General features: G+C 39.4%; 4 protein-coding genes across 5 annotated transcripts; 1 reads left to right on the forward strand and 3 right to left on the reverse strand.

Annotated features, from left to right (window-relative positions):
• The first annotated feature begins 136 nt into the window (after nt 1–136).
• LOC148156447 (uncharacterized) lies at nt 137–3198 on the forward strand. The gene is made up of 4 exons (XM_088010339.1): nt 137–1924; nt 2050–2344; nt 2577–2664; nt 2742–3198. Exons 2-4 carry the CDS (start codon nt 2118–2120, stop codon nt 2895–2897), a joined length of 471 nt encoding a protein of 156 aa, XP_087866465.1. The 5' UTR covers nt 137–1924; nt 2050–2117; the 3' UTR covers nt 2898–3198.
• A 5-nt stretch (nt 3199–3203) lies between these two features.
• On the reverse strand, nt 3204–5688 carry dnajc8 (DnaJ (Hsp40) homolog, subfamily C, member 8). Its single transcript, XM_014998976.2, has 9 exons — nt 5561–5688; nt 5027–5128; nt 4872–4928; nt 4646–4712; nt 4364–4458; nt 4204–4275; nt 4016–4107; nt 3824–3899; nt 3204–3741 (listed from the first exon to the last, which is right to left on the reverse strand). The coding sequence occupies exons 1-9, from the start codon at nt 5630–5632 to the stop codon at nt 3622–3624; spliced, it is 753 nt and encodes a 250-aa protein (XP_014854462.2). The 5' UTR covers nt 5633–5688; the 3' UTR covers nt 3204–3621.
• A 727-nt stretch (nt 5689–6415) lies between these two features.
• Nucleotides 6416–15114, reverse strand: hnrnpr (heterogeneous nuclear ribonucleoprotein R). Of its 2 annotated transcripts, XR_015764639.1 has the most exons (15): nt 14930–15114; nt 14087–14247; nt 13873–13991; nt 13662–13769; nt 13440–13553; nt 13031–13207; nt 12681–12816; nt 12369–12574; nt 12144–12293; nt 11940–12061; nt 10894–11432; nt 9016–9076; nt 7322–7382; nt 7010–7126; nt 6416–6864 (listed from the first exon to the last, which is right to left on the reverse strand). XR_015764639.1 is itself a non-coding variant. In XM_014998961.2 (11 exons), exons 2-11 carry the CDS (start codon nt 14241–14243, stop codon nt 10826–10828), a joined length of 1896 nt encoding a protein of 631 aa, XP_014854447.1. In that variant the 5' UTR covers nt 14244–14247; nt 14930–15112; the 3' UTR covers nt 10016–10825. The 2 variants fall into 2 exon arrangements, 1 of the variants encoding a protein (XP_014854447.1); XM_014998961.2 differs by lacking the exons at nt 6416–6864; nt 7010–7126; nt 7322–7382; nt 9016–9076 and having other exon boundaries at nt 10016–11432; nt 14930–15112.
• Nucleotides 15115–15954: 840 nt separating this feature from the next.
• Nucleotides 15955–19273, reverse strand: atp5if1 (ATP synthase inhibitory factor subunit 1). The gene is made up of 3 exons (XM_014998963.2): nt 19102–19273; nt 16334–16446; nt 15955–16245 (listed from the first exon to the last, which is right to left on the reverse strand). The coding sequence occupies exons 1-3, from the start codon at nt 19171–19173 to the stop codon at nt 16104–16106; spliced, it is 327 nt and encodes a 108-aa protein (XP_014854449.1). The 5' UTR covers nt 19174–19273; the 3' UTR covers nt 15955–16103.
• Nucleotides 19274–19682: the final 409 nt, after the last annotated feature.

Here is a 19682-nt window from a genome sequence, read left to right on the forward strand (position 1 = left end):
ATGCTCTGAGCAGTTTGAGCCTCTGGCGGTTTGAATGTTCAGTCTTTAAATGCTGTGTCAGAGTCCATCTGCTTATTGACGGCTTTTTAAACGTAAAGGAAAAAAGAAGTCGATAATCCTTAATCACGAAACGGTGCAAGTAATGAGTAATTTCAAATTCAAAATTGATCCAAAGCTCATATTAAGGATTTTTTTATTTTTTTTTTTAAGTCTGAACCTGTAGATATTTTGGTAATTATTACAATCTTATTTCAGTGTTGTCTTGCTGAGTCCTTCTGGAAATAACTTGTGTTTTATTCCTCTCCTAAAATAAACTCAGCAGCCGTGTCATGAGCCAGGGATTAAGAAATGTGGATGATCTGCAGCAGAAGTCGAGGAGGCGGCGCACCTGGTCCATCTGTTGGTAATCTTCCTGTTGCTCTACTAGCCTCTCACATTCTCTTTATTTATAACTCGCTTAATATTTAAAGATGGCGGCTTCCGGCTTTTGTTTACATTGGGCTTTTTTTGGTTTACTTTAAGCTTAGCTTTGCATTAGAAGTACATTGTATTCACAGCTTTTGGAGCCTCTTTACGTAAAGTTTATTGTATGCAAGACACCAAAATGAACTAGAGCATTGTTGTGAAGTAGGAAAATGATCCATGGTTTTAATTTACAGATAAAACTGAAACTTGTGGCATGCCTTTTTATACAGTTCCCCAGGTGTCAATAATTTGTAGATGCAGTCTTTAGGATTATATCTTTACCAACCTTGGTAGTCTGCCCATTATTCCTGGATTTTATTCTAACAGATGTATATCTTCTGATCAAAATCATTTCACAATATAATTTAGTGTCATCGTTTTGTTTTCTCCGTCTTTCTGTTTATTTTGCTCCATCCGTCCTCCAAGATGTATCCCCACAGCCTGACACTGCCACTACCATGTTTCACTTTTAGCTTTTTCTGCCACAGCATTGGGCATTTAGGTTGGTTGTATATAGGTGAAAAAAAAAAATTTCATACCGGAGCAGCTTCTTCCACTGTTGTTCTTGTGCAAACTGTTTTGTTTGAGGGTCTGAATAAAAACACATGCCAGACCTTTCAGGTTTTTATTGCTAAGAAATATCGCAATTTTTGCTCTCCTTTGTGTTTGTGTCCCGTAAAACCCCAGGAAACTTGTAGCGCGACAAAATGTGAGCAGGTTCCACTTTTCACTTCACTTTTGCAGCTCGAGTTTTTGAAGCTTTAATAACGCCAGACTTGTCTCTCCAGCAGAACTGTACGGCTTTTGCCGAGGATTTGTGGAGGTGAGGACGTCATTTCTTTCCAGACTCGAGTTCAACAGATTTCCTTCAGTCAATGAACCTGTGAATGAAATGAGTCACTCAGCGTAACGATGTGGGCGCTTAATGCCTCGAGTCAATGAAAACGCACGTCTTTGGAGTAAAAAGACAATCCCTCCTGCGTCATCAAAGCGTCACCTTCTGTCCTTGAGTGTCTTAAAGTTTTATCTGTCTGGCTTGTAGTGACACAGTTTTGTCAGTTTTTTTTTTTTTTTTTTATATACATATATATTAAATTTGCTCAACTAAATTAATTAAATAAATTACAGTTCCTGAAGTAATGTTTTAAAATAGCATTTAGATACAGAATTGATTTACAGGTTAGTGTTTTTTTTTTTTTTTTACTTGGCAGCTGTAAACACACAGGTCTTTTTCCGGCGCAGATTTGTTTGTGACTCCTGTTAATGAGATGAACGTCTTATGCGTCTTCAGATAATCCTGTCAATCCTTCAAGACCAGCAGAGTCATCAGATGAACCGTCACTAAGTCCAGACAGAGAGGAGGAACGAGCAGAACAACGGGGAACGGCTCATCAACTGGACATGCTGCTTTTCCAGATTTAACACAGAGCTGAACTGAACGGTTCAGGATACATCACAGGTCTGGAGATTTGAGTTTTATTCAAGTAATCTGATGTAAATTATATGTAAATAAAAACAGTTAAGCTAGAACGTCAGGGTGTGTTTTATCGATTCATTACTGAACATTTCCATCTCCCCCCGCAGGTAGACTTTGCTTTGAAGCCGGGCAGAGACCGTCTGAAGCTAAATCTACACGCCGACGACTCTGGGAAATGGATTCCTTCATGTCGCTGGGAGCGCCGCTGAAGCAGTTCACCAGCTGCATGTCCGGCACAAAAAACGCCAAGAAGGGAGGAAGAAGCAACGGGAGCCAGTCCGTCCGCAGGTTCAGCTTCACGCGCAGGAAGAGCGTCAGCCGGAGGAGAAGCCTTCCCTGCAGCAGCCAGAAGGTCCCAGATTCCTGGCTCAGGGTTTACCAGGAGGAACTGAAGAAGGAGAGGTACGGCAAAAAACAAAAAGTTTGGTCTATGTTGAAAGGATGGGAAATGTTTTATCTATGAATATTTATTATTAGAATCTTCTATTTTTATACAACCATACGTTACTGTCTTGTTATCTGGCTAAGACTCTTTGCCAGGCAGACTGAGCTTAATGAGGATAAGGCTGTACGGTACCTGAATAAGCTGCTTGCCCATGTGACGCCTAATGTGGCTCTGTGCTGTTTGCCAAAGGAAACGTCAGCAGGCCATGCTGGCCAAGAAGAACGCTGAGAGAACTGTACGGAAAAATCACTTCAGGAGCCACCACTGCCTTCCGAGGGTAAATAAGTACATTTGTATTTCTTTTTTTGTTTTTAATAGGTTGTGATCCTGATTGTGATGGTTTTCTACCAACAGCACACCCCTGCAGCCAGGAAACAGGCAGCCACAAAGGACGACTCGTTCTTTGGAGCTTTCCAGGGCCTGAGTCTGGACGGGCTGACAGGAGGCGCCGCCGGGTCTCCTGCAGTCTCCGCTTCCGCTGCAGGCGGAGAGCAGTGCAAAGTTATGTGACGTGCATCAACTAAGGACAGTCTGCAGCTCTGGGAAGATTCCTTACCAAGGAGACCTGCTGCAGAGATCTGTTTAAAGTGACTTGATTTTGTTTTGTAATGGCGGGGAAGGAAAACGGCTTGTCGTTTGACATGTTTGTACACTTGAAAAGTCTTTGGACTGCATTCATGCATTTGCCAATCATACGATAAGTTTGTAATTGTAGCTTTTTTATGAGCAAATATTTTTAGGTTTGTAGCTTAAAATCTGAACCAGATCAGATATGTTTGTATTTCTAATTAAATATAAACTGTAAAGACTACACCATGAGTGTTTGGCATCTTTATTTAGACAAATACATTTACGCTCTACACTTTAAAATACTTTAGACTGTGTTTGTTTTTTTCCAGTAGTACATTTAATTGACACACTTGCATCATATCGTTTCAGATATGCAATGTCCAAACTTTGCACTACCAAAACAAACGTTTCCCAACCTTGTAAAGTAGACTGAAGATCGAGCTTTATTAGGGTTCGAAAAACAAGACATTTTTGTTTGAGTTACATTAATGGAAGATGCATTGTCTAACTAATCACAAGTATGTACAATAGAAAATGAAGTACAAAACTACATTTGTCGGGATAAGGAGCCTGTCATGTGATGCATCAGATTGCGGCTGTGCTGACTGCAGACAATAAGGTGGGGATTCACAGAACATGACTTTATTTTGACAGTTTTCCAGCATCATTCCCTCTGCTCCATCTTAACTTTTGGGGGTTTGAGGAAGGACCTGTTCTTTTTCTCTTTGCTTTTTCCTTTGGTTTGGAAGGTCCTCCAGCTGTCCACGCGTCCGTCTCGTGATTCCTGCACAATTTCAAAATGAAATGATTGAAAATATGAAAATCAACTCGATGTTCCCAGTGTGGATAAACACAGCAAAGCTCACCTCAAAATTCTTCTGCCATTCTCTTTCCCGCTTTGCCTTTTCCGCTGCCTCAATTTCTTCTTCTCTTGCCCTTTTCCTGGTTAAACAGGATTTATTAAGAATATTAAAAACTCACTAGAGGAACATTTAATATTTACCTTTATGCAGTCCTACACACGACAACATCCAGGTTCTAATTACATAGCTCTCTACCTTTCATGCATTTCCTTCGCTTCCCTTTCCTTCCTTTTTATTTCAAGCTCAGCAAACAGCTTCATGGTTTGTTTGTACACAGCTTGTCTAAACTGGAAGAAACAAACAAAAAAAAGCATAACAAAATATCTCTGTTATATTTAGAATTGGTCAACCAGGTAATATTCCCCTTAGAGGGACTGACTTACCATGTCAGGGTCGTCCTCCTCCACATCCTGCGGTTTGCCATCTTTCTTTAGTTGCTTCTTTTTCTGCTTTACCTGTTAATGACAGACAATAACTTAAGAACAGATGCAAAAAGGGAACTGCTGAAATGTGTCTGCAGGTAAGCTGACAGATGCCACTCACCATATGCTCCACATATTCTTTTCCTGCTTGGATCACATCAACTGCTCGCTTTTTCTGTTCAGGATCCAGTAAGAGTTTGTATGATTTGTCCACAACTGGGAAACAATAAGTTAAAAGCTGTGTGGGTCAAGCTGCATCACCGACCAAAACTGTTGTTTTTACTACAGACGCATGCTAATAAGACAACAGAGTTTGCTCTAAACCGATTAAAGCAAACAGCAGGATAAAGCTGAATAACGCTACAATCTTTAACAAGCGATACCTGGACAAGAGTATTTGTACCTTCAAAGGCTTTCTGTGCTCTATCTTGGTCATCCTGATTTTTGTCTGGATGGACCAAAATGGATAACTATGCAATAAAAAGAGAGAGGTTAAAACATCCATCCGCAGTCTGTACCTGATCATCCATCTGGTGTCAAGTACTTTGAGTTGCCAGGATGACTGGAAAAGTGCTATACAAGTTCAGACAATTTAAAATTTACAAATAAAAAAACTAATCTTTTCTTACCGCCCTAAATCTTTTCTTCAGCTCTTCGTCTGTTGCTTCTGGATCGATCTGCAATACCTGAAATAAAATCAATAGCTAGTCACATTTACTGTGCAAACAAACAATATAAGTCGTATGCTTTAAAAAATCGGTAAAAACATGAAAACACCTGTTACCTCAAAGGGGTTGAGGTTGAAGTACGATGATCCAGGTCTTAGCAACCTGTCAATCTGCTGCTTAGACGTTAACACAGAGTCCCTCTTCTCAATCTGCTTCACCTATCGAAAAACATATCCACAACACAAACCATCATGATTTATTTAAAAAAAAAAATCACCATGATCGTGTTTATGTTTGTTATGGAGAAAAGTCTTGTAACACAGAACTAAAGTGAAACACTTAATGTTCACCTTAAATGACGGCTCTACTATATTATTTTATTGTATTGGTTTTCTTTTTGTATGTAATTTGGACTTTGAGTCTGTAATAAAATAAATGTATCTATAAGCAAGTACGAAATAATACAAATGTGTAGTAGTTTGCAGATAAAACAACCCATCAGTAAATGTTAGCATTAGTCGTTAGCTGATGCTCACACCTACTAGGCCTAATATGACCTGAACAAACGAGTTATCGACACAGACTTTTGTAGAAATCAAATAAAGCAGCAAGCTTCACAAAAACATTGAAAATGTTTTAATATTTCATACCTCGGTATAAAAGTTTTGAAATAATTCATCAGACACACTCTGAGAGGAAGATTCTCCTCCAGCGGCCGCCATTTTCGCTCAGGTTTACATGTGACGTACTGGGTCACGTGACTCGCAAAACCTTCCAGGGGCAAGGCGTCGAATGTCCGATGACGTCAGATGATACGGGGACAGCGCAGTTCGTAGCTCAGGTTTTTCTTGTGATTCAAGACGAAATACGGGTCTTTTCTGAACTTCTGACAAACGATTCTGTTCATCCCTCTCCAAAACAAAGTTTTCCATTGGTGTAAAAAAATATTTAGGTTTATAACGCCAAAAGTCTCAGTTGGTTTCATAAGACGTTTTAGTTGCCATAACACTTAACGGTGTGTACTGACGACCAGTCTATTTAGCCTTTTTCCCCAATTTACTGAAACGTCCTGTAACATTTGCAAATCTTTAGCTACTCATTGAGAATGCTCATTATGCTTATTTTTACATAGTGCCAACTCAAACAAACAAAATAAATAAAACTATGAAACCCAAAGACACTAAATGTTACTTAAGTTATCAAGGTTTGTTCAGAGATGTGGGAAGGAAGGCTCTCCTGTAGCAGTCAGTCTTGCAGGAAGTAACCTCTGACTGAAGAGGGGATCTTCAGAGTTGTAATGTTTCCACAACAAAAGGTGAATTTCACAACTTTTTAAAGGGCCCAGTTAATGGCTTTATACAAGCCAAAACATCCACACTTGATATTTCCAATACAACCCAATTATCTATTTATATCCACATCAAAATACACTAATTTAAAGACAAATATTGTCAACTGGTCAAAAACAACAAAAAAGAAATCTAAAGACCAGTATCAGGTCACAGTCATGTCTTAAAAAAGATTTTTAATTTATAAACATAAAATATTGAAACAGTAATACAGAAGGCAACATGGATTTACAATTTGATGCACAATTCATTTTTATTTCATTCTCTACAAGGCAACATTTATCAGACCCACCATGTTAAATTTTTATAAAAAAAAAAAAAAGGTGTAACTGATTACTTAAGACTATTTCATGTCTTCATGTATTAAAATTTAGATTGAAGTTGGGAATAGTTATTGTGAAGGGAGTCGTTTCCCCTTTTGTTCTAAAATAAATTTAAAAAATTGTTAAAAAAAAAAAGATCTAGGTTTAAAAGGTAAAAAAAAACAATTTAGATAAATACAGTACAATTAAAAGCATGGATTTTCCTTTTAATAGTAATTTTTGAAGCTGGATAAGGAGCATAGATTTCTTCATGTTGAGGGGTCTGCTTGTCCTCCTTTCTCCCTTAAATATAAAGAAAACTCAAGTTATTATGACTCATTCTCTAAAACTAAAGCTTATATTTTATTTCCATTCTATGTACACATGGATAAAAAGGTAAATCTTGCTCTAAATAAGTGCTTTTAGATTGTTCACCCTTCTCCCTTACCTTAAGGAAATCTGGTTACCCAAAACTCTGGAGCTCTGTTAGATCCATCTTGAGGTGGGTGAAAACCTGCAATGGATCTGGCTTGCACCAGCTGGAAATCGCTTCTCTGACCTGGAACTAAGACATGGCCACACAGACAGAAAGATGCTGATGAATCAGTATGACCATCAATACCAGATCATGTGCAGAAAGAGGAGTTGTCCCTTTTGGATTCCATTTGTTTAAAGAAAACCCTTCATAACAAACATCTAAAATCAGTTTAAATGGCACACGTTTAATTTTTCTGAGAATTAGTTAATAATGAAGCCTTACCAATCACTTCTTTCCAATTCTGTGAACTCATTCACATGGATGTGGGCAGCTCCTTTACTGCCTGGTGACAAGAGGCAACATAAACACACAGTTCTGATATGAAAATGTGCTTTAAGGACACCGCAGCATTAACAACTAGCCTTCTTTTGTTGCATTTCCCCACACATCCCGCACCCCACTTTTACCAGTGAATTAATGCAGCCCCCATGCCGCCATCTGGTGGTGGTGAAAGCTAAAGACGCCTATTTTGTGTGCAGCCATTGTTCTGCAATCAGTCAATCTCGGAAATATTTAAATCCGTTTCTCCAGTGATGACCACAAAAAAACTGATAAGGCTCTCTGCTTCGAACAGACTTGATAATTAACTCAATCTCCAAAGAGCTGCCTCGGACAAAGAAAGGGATCACTAGTCACGTTGCATTCAAGCTGCTGCCCCTAGTGGCCACGAAGGGTAAATATCCAGCTCCTCCTACTTGCAAAATGCCCTTGCAGACAGCTGCAGTGATTTTGGTGCAGTGAGTCAAGATATGCAGCACATGTATGCATGTTTTCAGTGGCATTCTGTTTACCAAACCCAAGACATTATGCGATGTTGGTTTTTATTAGAGTTTGAACCAAGGGCAATTTAATTCCTAAAATTGTCCTCAAACTTGTTTTGTTTTAATGTGAAAACATTAGTAGATTCAAAGGAATACATACTGGTGATATGTCCTATTAATAGCCTAAACATAGAAAACTTGGACTCATCCTCTTTGAAACTTGAGAAAAAGGTACTCTACTGTGCAAAAGATTTTAGTACATAATCTTCAAAAACAAAATTGTTTCAAAGAAGCTAGACTTTCTTGTAGGCCTTTAAATTGGTCTTAGATGGTTCTTCAGACTTTCTCGTGGTCTTATAAAGCTTTTGGCGCTTCGTTTTTCATGTTCAGTCTTGATTCTACCAATCATTTAGACTAAAACAGACACTTATCAAGGTACCAATATCTTGTTTTCTTTGTGTTCTGACAACTCATTTCTGGTTTTGGATATCAGACATGATCAAAGGAAAATTAGCTGATTTTTGATTAATGACCAATGAATCACTAAAAAAAAAGGCTCCTAAACTCAAAGGATGAATGTTTTTCCCCTGCTCCAACTTGGAAAAGAACCCATTTTAAAAAAAGGAACTTTATGCATTCTGTTGCAACTGTCTAGAAGAACCTTTTAGTATCTCTAGCTGTACTTATCTTAAGGTTTTCATACAGACAAAAATTTGACCTAGGTAATCAACCCAAGCACAGCATTCGTCAGGTTTCAGATGTGTGCAGGATCCCCCCCCACCATTTTTAATGACTTTCAGACGCTGTTGATCTGTCTGAGTGCCTGACAATCGTTTTGTTCTTTACTAGTTCATGTGATCCTAAAAGTGAATGGAGGGTAAAAAAAAAACTGCAGCATATTCTCAAATCCAAGGCATCCTTCAGTAGGACAGGAGTACTGTTGATCAAAACGACTTTTAAAAGATGGCAAGAAAGTCTGAGCTGCATTGGAACAAATTATGAATTGGTGTTTAATTTTTTGCACAGTAATATCAATAACTGATTATATAAACAAACAAAAAAACAAAACAAAGAACTAAATTTATGTTCAAGCTTCTGAAGTGATTATAGTCAACTACAGGAGAGGAGGCAGTACTCTGTACAAGGCTGGCTCACCCTCAAGTACCGTTCAGGTGAGTTCCTCACTCTAGTGGTGCCGCTCGCTTTGCTTCTCCACCTAGGCAGGTTGGAATAAGAGGACAGACACATGAAACAAAATACAAAACAATGACACCAACAGGTAAAGGCTAGAGAATTGTTATTCGTCGTGGTAAACACATTCTCTCGGGTGGAGCATTCTGTGAGCGAGATTATGTTTAAACAATGATAAACCTCAAGATGGCCAGATCCTTGGCATCTTTAAGCAGGAGAGAATAGATTCTCTGAAAGCAACAAGATCAAGTCAAATCAACGTCGAAGACCTATTCCAAGTCAGTGTGCGTCACACTGTGAGTTGAAGAGTTTTAAGTGCTCACCATTACTCAAACTTGTTCTCAGCTTTTCGTTTATTTTACGGTGCACGTAATATAAATATGAGTTCATCTGCAACCAACTTCATATTTGAAACAAATGTGTACAACTAGGGAGCTTAAAGAAAATACAAACCTGTTGGAAAAGTCTTTTTTTTTTTTTTTTTTTCCATCAAGTCAGTTAGGAATTGCAGCTGCAAAATGTGATTAAGTCATGTAAACACCTGATAAGCAGCACATATTCTTCAGAGGGATAAATACTGCTTCTTCCTGTGTCTCGAATGGCAGAAGAAAACATTTGGAGAAGGTAGATGACAATAGGTTTAAGAGAACAGTTTGAGAAATGGGAACAATTTTGGGGAATGTTTGTGTGAATTGCTAATTTCACCATCAACAATCGGTGTGTGCAGGAAATGCAGCAGTGTTACTGAACAAACATTTGAAGGATAGAAGTTAAAACCCTGTTTAATCCAGACAAGGTCTCCTGTTCTGTTGGACTCTTGCAATTCAAGTTTATTTGCGGTTCTCCCTAGAGGGGGAAAAACAATTTGACTTGGGGGGGGAAAAAAGAAAATTCTTCTTTTGAATCAAAGAATCGAAGTTATAGATCAAATCACAACACTGAGTTTGAGGTTCTGACAATGGACTGATGCTCATCTGGGTTTTATTGAAACGGAACAAACGTAAAAGTTATAAATACAAATAACATCAGAGAACAAACTGCTATGGCTCTTAAGGTAAGCCAAACCAATTCCTACGGGGCAAGTTGAAAGAAAACATGGAAGTTATGTTATCAGTTTAAAAAAAAGAAAGAAAACACAATTTATCTATCTCTAGAAATGCTAGGCGTACACTTTGGACATTACAAAACTTTTATTCTTTTTTTTCCTTTGGTGGATTCTTTTCTCCACCACTGCAAAAGAAATGAATACGAAGCTCTAACCATATGCATTTATTTACAAGCATGATCCTAAACTACTATAATAAACCACAAATTAAAAGGAGTACAAGAAGGGGAAGGGAAATGGGAGCATGGACAAGAAACTTCCTGCAAGGCCATGTGTTGTATTTAATGTCCAACCAAATTTTTGAGAATGAACGTCCGCTTTTTTGTCAGTGTTCTTTGTTGGCTTTAAAAGGACCAGGAACAAAAATTTCCAATAAAATTGTACTTATTTTTAAAGATGTGTCCCAATGTAACCGCAGGAGTAAGAAATGACCACAACGGTTACGTTCATTTCTTCAGCCAAAAGGATTTCCAGCCAATCGTCTTGAGCCAATTCTGCAGTCTGTCCATTTTTCTGAGATATATGTATATACAGATTTTTTTTTTTTTCATGAGGGATGAAGAATAAGAAGAATAAAAAGTCAATCAAAAAATTGTGGCCAATCTCCTTTTTTTTTTCTTTTGTAGTTTTCCTCTTTTTTTTGTTGTTGCCAAATACCTTTAGGTGCATCTACTTCCACTGTTGCCCATAAGAATCCTGTGAAAACTCCATGGTGTCATTACTGTAACCATAGTTACCGGAATAGTCGGCCCCTTGCTGCAGGGGCTGCTGGGCGATGGGCTGGGACCCCCAGTTCTGTTGGTTGTTGGTCTGACGGCGCTTGGAGTCAGGCTGGTTAAATACGTCGGCCTTCCTCTTTCCGCCGACGTTGCCCCCGCGATTGCCTCTGGCACCGCGAGGACCACGGCCCCTCTGAGGCTGGAAGGGGACTCCCCGTCCTCCTCGAGCGCCGCGCGGGCCACCAAGGGGTGGCCCTCTCTGGGCAAAGCCGCCCCGGCCTCGTGTCGGAGGAGCGCCACGGGCTCTTGGAGGCGGAGGCCCACCCCTGGTGGGGCGAGTACCACGGCTCCTCATGCTGTACATGTCTTCATAGCCGTAGTAAGGGTCTTCATAGCCACCACGGTAGTCATGATAGTCATAGCCATAGTAGTCATCATAGTAGTCCTCATAGCCATAATAATCAGGGGGATAAGCATAGCCCCCTCGGCCACCACGGCCCCTTCCTCGGCCCGGTGGTGGCATGCGAGGAGGGGGGTAGTAGTAGTAGTCATCATACCTGCGGGGGACATAAATATTAGATCTGTCACACAACTGACCGATCATTAGGGCTGAAACAACTAATCGTCAACTAGTTCAGTAATTGATTAATTGCTAACTGGAGCATACAGACTCAAAAAAAAAAAAAAAAAAAAAAAAAGACCATTTGCTGCAAGAAAAATACTCTCAGAGCAGAAATTAAGCCAAAATGATGCAAGGAAGTTTTATGTTGGGCATTAAAGATAAAAACAACAAAAACTGCTTTGTCTGTAAATATGGTTGACTCAGAACTCCTCAAGTGGCAGATTTTGTTTAACCCGGTTAGCATACATGGAAGCAATGCTATGCTATTGCATTTTAGGCAATAAAATGTTTATTTTACTTGAATCATTTATTTTAATGCATTTCTAGTATTATATAAAATAAGTGCAGAATTTGCGAGTTTTTCTATTCCATTAATCATCAGAATAATTGATTACTGAAGTAATCATTAGCTGAAGCCCTATCAATCATGTCACTGACTCACCCGCCACCCCTGGTGGTCTGTCGGGCAGCTTGGCGCTCTTTTCTCTTCTTATCTGGGGGCTTCGCCAGGACGATCTCGATTTCTTCCCCTCCAAGCTCTTTACCATTCATTTCCTCCATAGCCTGAACATCATTAACAACTAATTACCAATTTAAACAGAATCAAATACACAAAAATCCTTCAAACACGAAAAGAATTTCCGACCTTTACAGCAGCATCCCTATCTTCAAAATGGACAAAAGCGTAATCCTTCAGCTTTTTCACTCGTTCTAGTTTCCCGAACTGAGAGAAGGTTTTCTCCAGAAGCTCCTCTGTCACAGATGTAGCCAGTTTTCTCACAAAGAGCACTTTCACCTGTGATTACAGTAAATACAGTAAGTTCCTGGAAAACATAAGGCTGGGAATGGATTTTAAATGTGAACCGCTCACTTTTGCCATGACTTCTGGGTCAGGCTCAGCAACAGGGTCAGCCCACTCCACTGTCACCGGGTTCCCCCAAACTTTGACCTTTCCACTCATTAGGCGGCGGCGCGCCTGAGCTGCAGACTTGTGATCTTCGTACTCGAGGAAACAAAAGCCCCGGTTCTTCTTCTTGTCATCTGGCTGGTGATACAAGATCACATCTTGTAGCCCCTCTGTAACATAATTCAAAAACAGTTTTTGTTACAAACACAAATGCCTATCATAATTACAAACTTATGAGCTTTTAAAAGACAATTGTTTCTTTGCAACTGAACAAACCTGTGACTTTGCCAAAGTCTTCTAATATACTGTCTCTGGTCTTGTTCTTTGGAATCGATCCAACAAACAGGCGATTGTTTGCAACAGATATACACACACCCAAGTACTTCCCAGGGCGGATTTCGTGGTTATCACACTGGAAACAAAACACATTTGCAAAATCTTATCAGAAAATCTCTAGTAGAGGAGATTTCGAGTAAAAGCAGTTTTTTCAAAACATTTAAAGACCAAAACAAAAAGAAATTAAATATTAATGGTCATTACTCGTCCTATTAGAAAAAAAAAATAGCATCAGTTTAGTTACAGCTGAACGACAAAAATCACTATTTGATTGCACAACAACTACTTACAAGCTTCACGGCCTTTTGCGCATCATCTTTGTTACAGTAAGTGATGAAAGCGTAACCCCTGTTCTGACCAGATAGGGGGTCCATCATTAACCTCAGGTCCCAGATGGGACCAGCAGACTCAAACAGTGGCACAAGCTCATCTTCATATAAATCCCTGGGGATCTTTCCAACAAACACCTGAACAAGAACAAAAATACACATTTAAAGTTTTAGTGTTGAAATGCACGATAAGGTCATTTTATCAGGCAGAGGTCAACAGTGTTGGTTTCAGATTTTGTAGTTTCTCTTTATCCGTCTGACAGAAGAGAGAAGTATTTTTAATTATAGAGAATTCAAGTTTGAATTAATGTGAAGTTTTCTTTCAATAATGGCTACAATAAGATGTTATTTCTTTAGACCAACTATTGACCTCAGTTCCGATCCCTGGCTGCGTGCCGGTGAACACGCTCTCAGGAGGAGGACCGCCATACTTCCTCTGCCCTGTCGTCACATCCAGAGTGTAGCCTGTCCGCTCCAACAGAGCCTAAAGGTACATACAAAAGAATAATGAAACTGTGTTTGCAGGGGAATGTGACATCAACATTTACTCTTGGGGTTCTGCACTATAAATCCCACTTAAGTTACTAAATACCTTTATTTTTGCTTCATCTGGACCTTTAGTCGACTCCTGGACCTTGCTTCCTTGTTTTTCTCGCTGCCTGTATGTCTTCATGACTCCACAAAGGAAAGCACTTTTATTCTACCAAGAAAAAAAAAAATCCCCACAAATTAGTACAGACGGCAATAAGTAAAAAAAAAAAAAAAACTGCCACAAAAGCAAAACTCTGAAACTAGGCAGGTACCTGAACATGGGATAAGTCACTTTCTTTAAATTGCTGCAGGACAGTAAGTGCTCCTTCTTCATTGAACTCTCGCAGAGCATCAATAGCCCTTTCATCCAGGTCAGCATATGCCACCAACCCTGCAAAAAAAAAAAAAAAAAGACATGTTAGCTACAATCAAATGAAACACACTTGAAGGTTTGTATTCTTCTTTTGTTCAGTTTTAAATATCCACCTGTCTGGAAGATGTTATCTAGACTTTCAGCCACTTTCTGAGGAAGCCCAGCATCAAGGAGAGTTTGATAATTTTCTGTATGTGTTGTTGTCACATCCATGGGTTCCTCTTCCTCCTTTGTTGGAGCAGAACTGCCATTCACCTCAGTGGCGGCCATTCTTCTGCAAGGAAAATAAAAGACAAACAAGAGATTAAATCTTATTCTGGTCTAAACAATGTAGAATCAGAAATTCCTACAAATAAAAACAAGATGGCAGTAAAAAAAAAAAGATAAATTCTGATTCTTATGATTTTCTTTAAAATAGAGATAATTTATTTTTATAATACAAATTCAGTTTATGGTCATAAGAACCCAATTATCAAAAATCCACATTTTAATCTGAAATTTCTTAATTATAATACAAGTGTGAAATAAGCAAGTTGGAGCAACCTGTAAAGCAAACTCTTCAAATAGTTTTAATAACTGTAAGCAACGTGGTATGGTTTCCGTTTCGAGTTAGAATAGCCCGGGCTCTCACAGAAACCATCGGCACCTACAGTCCCGCCCCCTTCACATGCAAGCCAGCTACTAAACTAAATGAACATGTTTCTTATGCAAGATCTACCCAGCATGCGATAATACTAGATAACCTAGATTACACATACAAACGATCGAATAATTTATTTAGCATATTTCAGCACATTAGCAGCGTTCAAGTATGTTTCCATCCTTCCTCCGAGAGCAGGACCAGTTGCTAGCCTCCTAGCTAGGTATGGAAGCTAACAGGCCTCACCGTGCCGAGAGACACCGTCCACAAGCCAAACACACAAAGGGCGCAAAAACAGATAGTTAGCAAAACTTACGGGCAAAATTCAGGCAGTCAACCGCAACGCGCTTCAGGACGTGAAATTTTTCTAATCCCTTACGGACTAAATCAGCAGAAGGACGAGTGTTTGTGTTGAACCCACGAGACAATTTTCCAGACACCAACGGTCTCGTCGTCGGCTCGCCCGAACAACGCAGCCGCTAACCAACCATCGCGAGACATTGGACGAGACTTGATGAAGGGCAATGAGTGTATGGCGGGTTCGATTTTTATCGAAAGCGACTGTAGGCGCCCTCATGTGGCGAAGAATTGAACAGAACACCTTTAAATGCGACAGCAGCAGCAAAGAAAGTGGCCGTCAAACGGAAAGCACTCGTCTACAAACATTGGCAATTTTTAATGTAAAAATTAAAACAGGTGCATTCTTAGGCTTTTTCTGTGCATTAAACATTTAAACTAAGACAAATATAAGCACATTTTATCAAAATGAAAAATTTGTATTGTGATTTTCTACAAAAATCTAAAACATGGATTCATGTATTCGGCATCCTTTACTCTTGTATCCCTTAAAAAAAACAGCAAATCACCTAATTAGTAAAATCTGTAATTTAATCTCAGTACAAATACAGCTGCTTTATGAACAACTAAACTGAACCATAGTAAACAACTTCAGAAAGACCAAGGAACACAGCAGGTAGGACAGATAAAGTTGTGGAAAAGCTAAAAGCTGGGTTTCATTATAAGACAACATTCTCTGTAATGAAGTGGGGGTTCACCAGCTGCTCGAGTTGAAAAACATGCATGTTAGGTTAATTGGTCTCTCTAAATGGCCTTCAGTGGTGATTATATGTGTGCTCTGTAGTTCATCCTGCATCTCTGATAAGCTGGCCTCAGGGTACCCAGCCTCTCACCGATGACTGATGGAAATGTGCACCAGAGCTTTGATAAGTGGGAATAGACAATGGATGATTAGCAACTTAGCTCTGTTCTATACACACTAGACAAGCTGGAGTTTTCCCTAATACTAAGAACACTAAATAAGCTGACAACTGGACAACTCAGGAAGATGAATCACTTTATTGTTTCAGCCCTTAGAACGAGGTCAGTATAACAACTCATGATCACAAGATCTGCCTTGACCAGCAGAGGAAACAAGTGAAATTCAACAAGTGGTTGCACTCAGGTAATAAATCAGAGTAGGCGTCGCTGCCTCAGTCGTCGTGCGACAGCTTTCTGATTTTGCCCTTATGGCGGTCGATCTCCCTTTGTAGGCGCTCAATCTCCTTTTTATGATGTTCAATCTCCTCTCTGTGGTGCTTCCTCAGAGCCTCCATCTGCTCCTTCTCCCTCTCCCTGCAAGTAACCAAAATTCAGAGGGGTCAAAAGGCTCACCTGGCACACAGGTTAAGCGCAGTTACCACAAGGATAACCAGTGGCTCACCTGAAGTACCGCTCCTCTTCTGCCGCTTCCCGCTTTCCGAATGCGCCTCCTGCCGTCCTCACAGATCCTCCACCTCCTCCGCCTTTCCCTGCTCCTTTGCCCAGCTCACCAAGCTGATGGACACAAAAAGCATTCAGTTGAATCATTTGTTAGATGATTTGAGTCTCACAACACATAGGGGCTTCATTCTATTACCAAAAAATAAAAATGTCCCTTTCAGATGAGTAGTTGATATTACCTTTCAAAGAACAAATCTTTTATGTAGTGCAGTTTTTAAAACTTTGACACTTTGTGTTACGGATACCTTTTTTAAAACTCGAGTATTCTCTATTAAAGGGACATTATTACACATTTTCTAGGGGCATAGTGCCATTTCATAAGCAACTATGTTACCTTAATTTGTTATAAAAATACTGTATACATGAAATATGACTTAAGAAATTTGACTTTGTAGCTTAACGCCCTGAAATCGGGTTTCTGTCTCTTCAAAAGCTCCTGCTTTTTCTGAAACTTCGTCTTCAGGAAGTCATCGCAACATTGCTTCTCTGTTAATCCTTTAACAATGTTTTTTACCAGTGTTGCACTGAGAAGTAATTTGTACAATGAGCTCAGCAGACGCCCAATTCCTCCAGGTGTTTGCAAATCGCTGCTGGCTCTTCTGAAGGAGCTGAGTGGGGAAATTATGGAGAAGGGGAGCCTGGAAACTGCAGCTTAAAGGAGGAGCTGTGTCTCGAAGGCGGAGCAAGGTCCACCCAGGCGTTTTGCACAGCTGAATGGTTGCCACGGGAGATTAAAAGGATTTCTTAAACATACATTAAAGAATCAAAGCAACACTCTAGATATGTTTTTGATTAGAGAATAACATAACAATGTAAATCTTAAAAAGGAGGATTTTTACGCAATACCGCCCCTTTAAAAGTTAGATTAAGACTTAGTTCTGTATTTTTAAATTGTCTTTAGATATTCTGTGACTCTTGTCCAATTTTACATCAAAACATTGATTAAAATAATAGAAATTCTCCTCTCTGGTTTAAAAATAAAAGCTGACCTTCTTTCTCTATTATTAACCAGAAGAAACCTGAAAAAAAAAAAAAAAACGGATTATGGTGAAGAATAGCTCCCACCTGCAGTGGCTTCTTGTGAACTGTGAACACAAAAGCATAACTCACTGACCCAGTTTTTGCTCAACTGCTTCAAGTCCTCGGTTGGCTTGAATTGGTTAGAGCGTTTAACAAATACCACCTTCCCTTACCTTGTGCATATTATGATATTTAATAAATGAAATTTGTAGTTTAATGATTACTGATTATTTAGGGATGGACAGGATTGATTCATTTGGATTCTGATTAATTGAACCCATTTGTTTCTGTGCAGTGCCTTGAAATAACATTTATTGTAATTTGGTATATAAACTTAAGTAAAAAGAATCCAAATGCTTAGGCAAACAAAATGTAGCATGAACAAGAACAAAGTCTGCATCTACAAATTGTTTTAGTAGATCTTATTGTTAAATCTATGATCACAGACACCAATTAATATTCCTTGTTAAACTATCAATCTTTTTTTTGGTCATTTTGCATTTCCATGCACTATTTGAATTGACAACAGCGGACAAAGCATTAAAGGCCTTTCAGACTGAGTACAACATATGTTGGCCTCTCCTGAGGGCCAAAATCATGAAGGTCAAGGAGACAGGTGGACTTTTCACAACCTTTAGCTTGTCACGTCTGCAGACAGGAGGAGCGCTGCTATTTTATATGCAGTGTGCATGCATACAGAACAGTTCTGCACAGTCAGATGTGCTCCAGTCCAGGCTTTTCTGTCTTGGTGGGGATTACCTCCTATGTTGGCTGCGCAAGTGTTCAAAGTGTGACTTATTTGGTCAAAGTCCAACTTGATTCTTAAGTACTTCCCTCTCTCCCCCACTCTAAAGATTAATGTCTGAGTAAACGCAACAGCGTACATTTTATTTCCCTTCCCACATACTCGGATCAATAATCATATTAACTGGATCAAATCAAGTCATTACATATAAAGCGGGTCTGTATTCGGTATGAAAACTCTCCACTCTTGCGTCTAAATCCGCAGTCCAGCATGCACAGGAGGGAATCCAGTTTTTAAACTGCACCCTTTGATTATTTACTTTTCCTTCAAATGCATCATTTTAAATACGTGTAAACAGGACACCTGACTGCAGAAGATTTGAACATGCAATACTGCCCGGCATTAAATCAGACTGTGTACGTTTGCAGGGGGGAGGAGCTGCTGAAATGTCTGTCAGAGGTGGGGAGGCTAAACCAAAGCCGAGCACGCAGCCTTTACTTTTGTTGGTTTTACTATATTTAGTTGCGAGTTGTGATAAGCAAACAGATTTGGGTCGATTGCTGACCAAAGTGGCTGTTTAAACACAGTGTGAGAAAACTTGAATGCACTCCCTCTGCGAAAGGTGCAACGATTGATTGCTGGGCAAACAGGACTGGAGTTATGGATACAAGAACGTTAACAATAAGCAAACATATGAGAGATTTCTCAAATGTTTCAATTTCATTTTTTTTAAAATGCAAAAGTAATTTGTTTTAAAGCACTGGCTAAAAAGTGAAATCCCTGTTAAAAAAAAAAGTTACTTTAAACACCCATAACGCAACTAATATAAGAAGTACAGTGTAAAGTAAGTGTCAAAGCAGAAAACTGACTTTGTTGTGTGCGAGTGACAGATAAACTAGGCGAGCTAATGCTAACCTCATGGAACAAGTCCCCCAACCATTTACCTGGTCAGATGACATCCTGATCTGGGTGGCGATGCACCTCTGCAGGCTTCCCCTCAGAAACAGTCGCGCCATTACCTGTCAGACACAACTAAATTCCGCCTCAAAAGACGCGAAACCTGGGCCACCTCCTAACCCAACAACTTCGGGTGAGAAAAGCGGAAATTTGAAGTAAACGTCTCCAAACTGGGCGTGGAGAAACTCCAGCTGAGAGAGGAGCGTGTGTGCTCAGCGCTGCCACCGCATAGCGAGGGGGAGAACTACAGTGGAGGAATTTATGTTTGAAGATGTTGCAAAGATTTGTGTAGTGGAGAGCAGTTGCCCCACATTTAAATGTGCTTAATTATGTTTTAATGTGAACAAAAAAAAAAAAAAAAAAAAAGAACAGGATTTTTATTTTTTTTTTTGAATAAACAGCATCTTGCAGGAAAATGTGACCATATGGATCATCCAGAAGATAAATACTGCAGAAAAAAAGTAATTATGCCCCTTGAACTTTTCATAAATGTAATTGTATTTCATTGGGTTTATTGCAGGCTGCATGGTGGTATAGCTGGTAGTTACCTGTTGTCTTGTTAATAAAC

This window comes from Poecilia mexicana, unplaced genomic scaffold, assembly GCF_051168715.1.
Source record: "Poecilia mexicana isolate PSO_F unplaced genomic scaffold, ASM5116871v1 scaffold_11, whole genome shotgun sequence".
NCBI classification, from domain to species: domain Eukaryota; kingdom Metazoa; phylum Chordata; class Actinopteri; order Cyprinodontiformes; family Poeciliidae; genus Poecilia; species Poecilia mexicana.

Coding starts and splice junctions, on each gene's coding strand:
- LOC148156447 (XM_088010339.1), top strand. CDS start 2,118: ATGGATTCCTTCATGTCGCTGGGAGCGCCGCTGAAGCAGTTCACCAGC. Junction 2,345..2,576: donor GAGGAACTGAAGAAGGAGAG/GTACGGCAAAAA, acceptor TGTTTGCCAAAG/GAAACGTCAGCAGGCCATGC. Junction 2,665..2,741: donor GCCACCACTGCCTTCCGAGG/GTAAATAAGTAC, acceptor TTCTACCAACAG/CACACCCCTGCAGCCAGGAA.
- dnajc8 (XM_014998976.2), bottom strand. CDS start 5,632: ATGGCGGCCGCTGGAGGAGAATCTTCCTCTCAGAGTGTGTCTGATGAA. Junction 5,129..5,560: donor TTCAAAACTTTTATACCGAG/GTATGAAATATT, acceptor GTTTTTCGATAG/GTGAAGCAGATTGAGAAGAG. Junction 4,713..4,871: donor TGAAGAAAAGATTTAGGGCG/GTAAGAAAAGAT, acceptor TTTATTGCATAG/TTATCCATTTTGGTCCATCC.
- hnrnpr (XM_014998961.2), bottom strand. CDS start 14,243: ATGGCCGCCACTGAGGTGAATGGCAGTTCTGCTCCAACAAAGGAGGAA. Junction 13,992..14,086: donor AGATAACATCTTCCAGACAG/GTGGATATTTAA, acceptor TTTTTTTTGCAG/GGTTGGTGGCATATGCTGAC. Junction 12,294..12,368: donor ACCCAGAAGTCATGGCAAAA/GTGAGCGGTTCA, acceptor CTGTAATCACAG/GTGAAAGTGCTCTTTGTGAG.
- atp5if1 (XM_014998963.2), bottom strand. CDS start 19,173: ATGGCGCGACTGTTTCTGAGGGGAAGCCTGCAGAGGTGCATCGCCACC. Junction 16,447..19,101: donor TCAGGATGTCATCTGACCAG/GTAAATGGTTGG, acceptor TGTGTCCATCAG/CTTGGTGAGCTGGGCAAAGG. Junction 16,246..16,333: donor GAAGAGGAGCGGTACTTCAG/GTGAGCCACTGG, acceptor GGTTACTTGCAG/GGAGAGGGAGAAGGAGCAGA.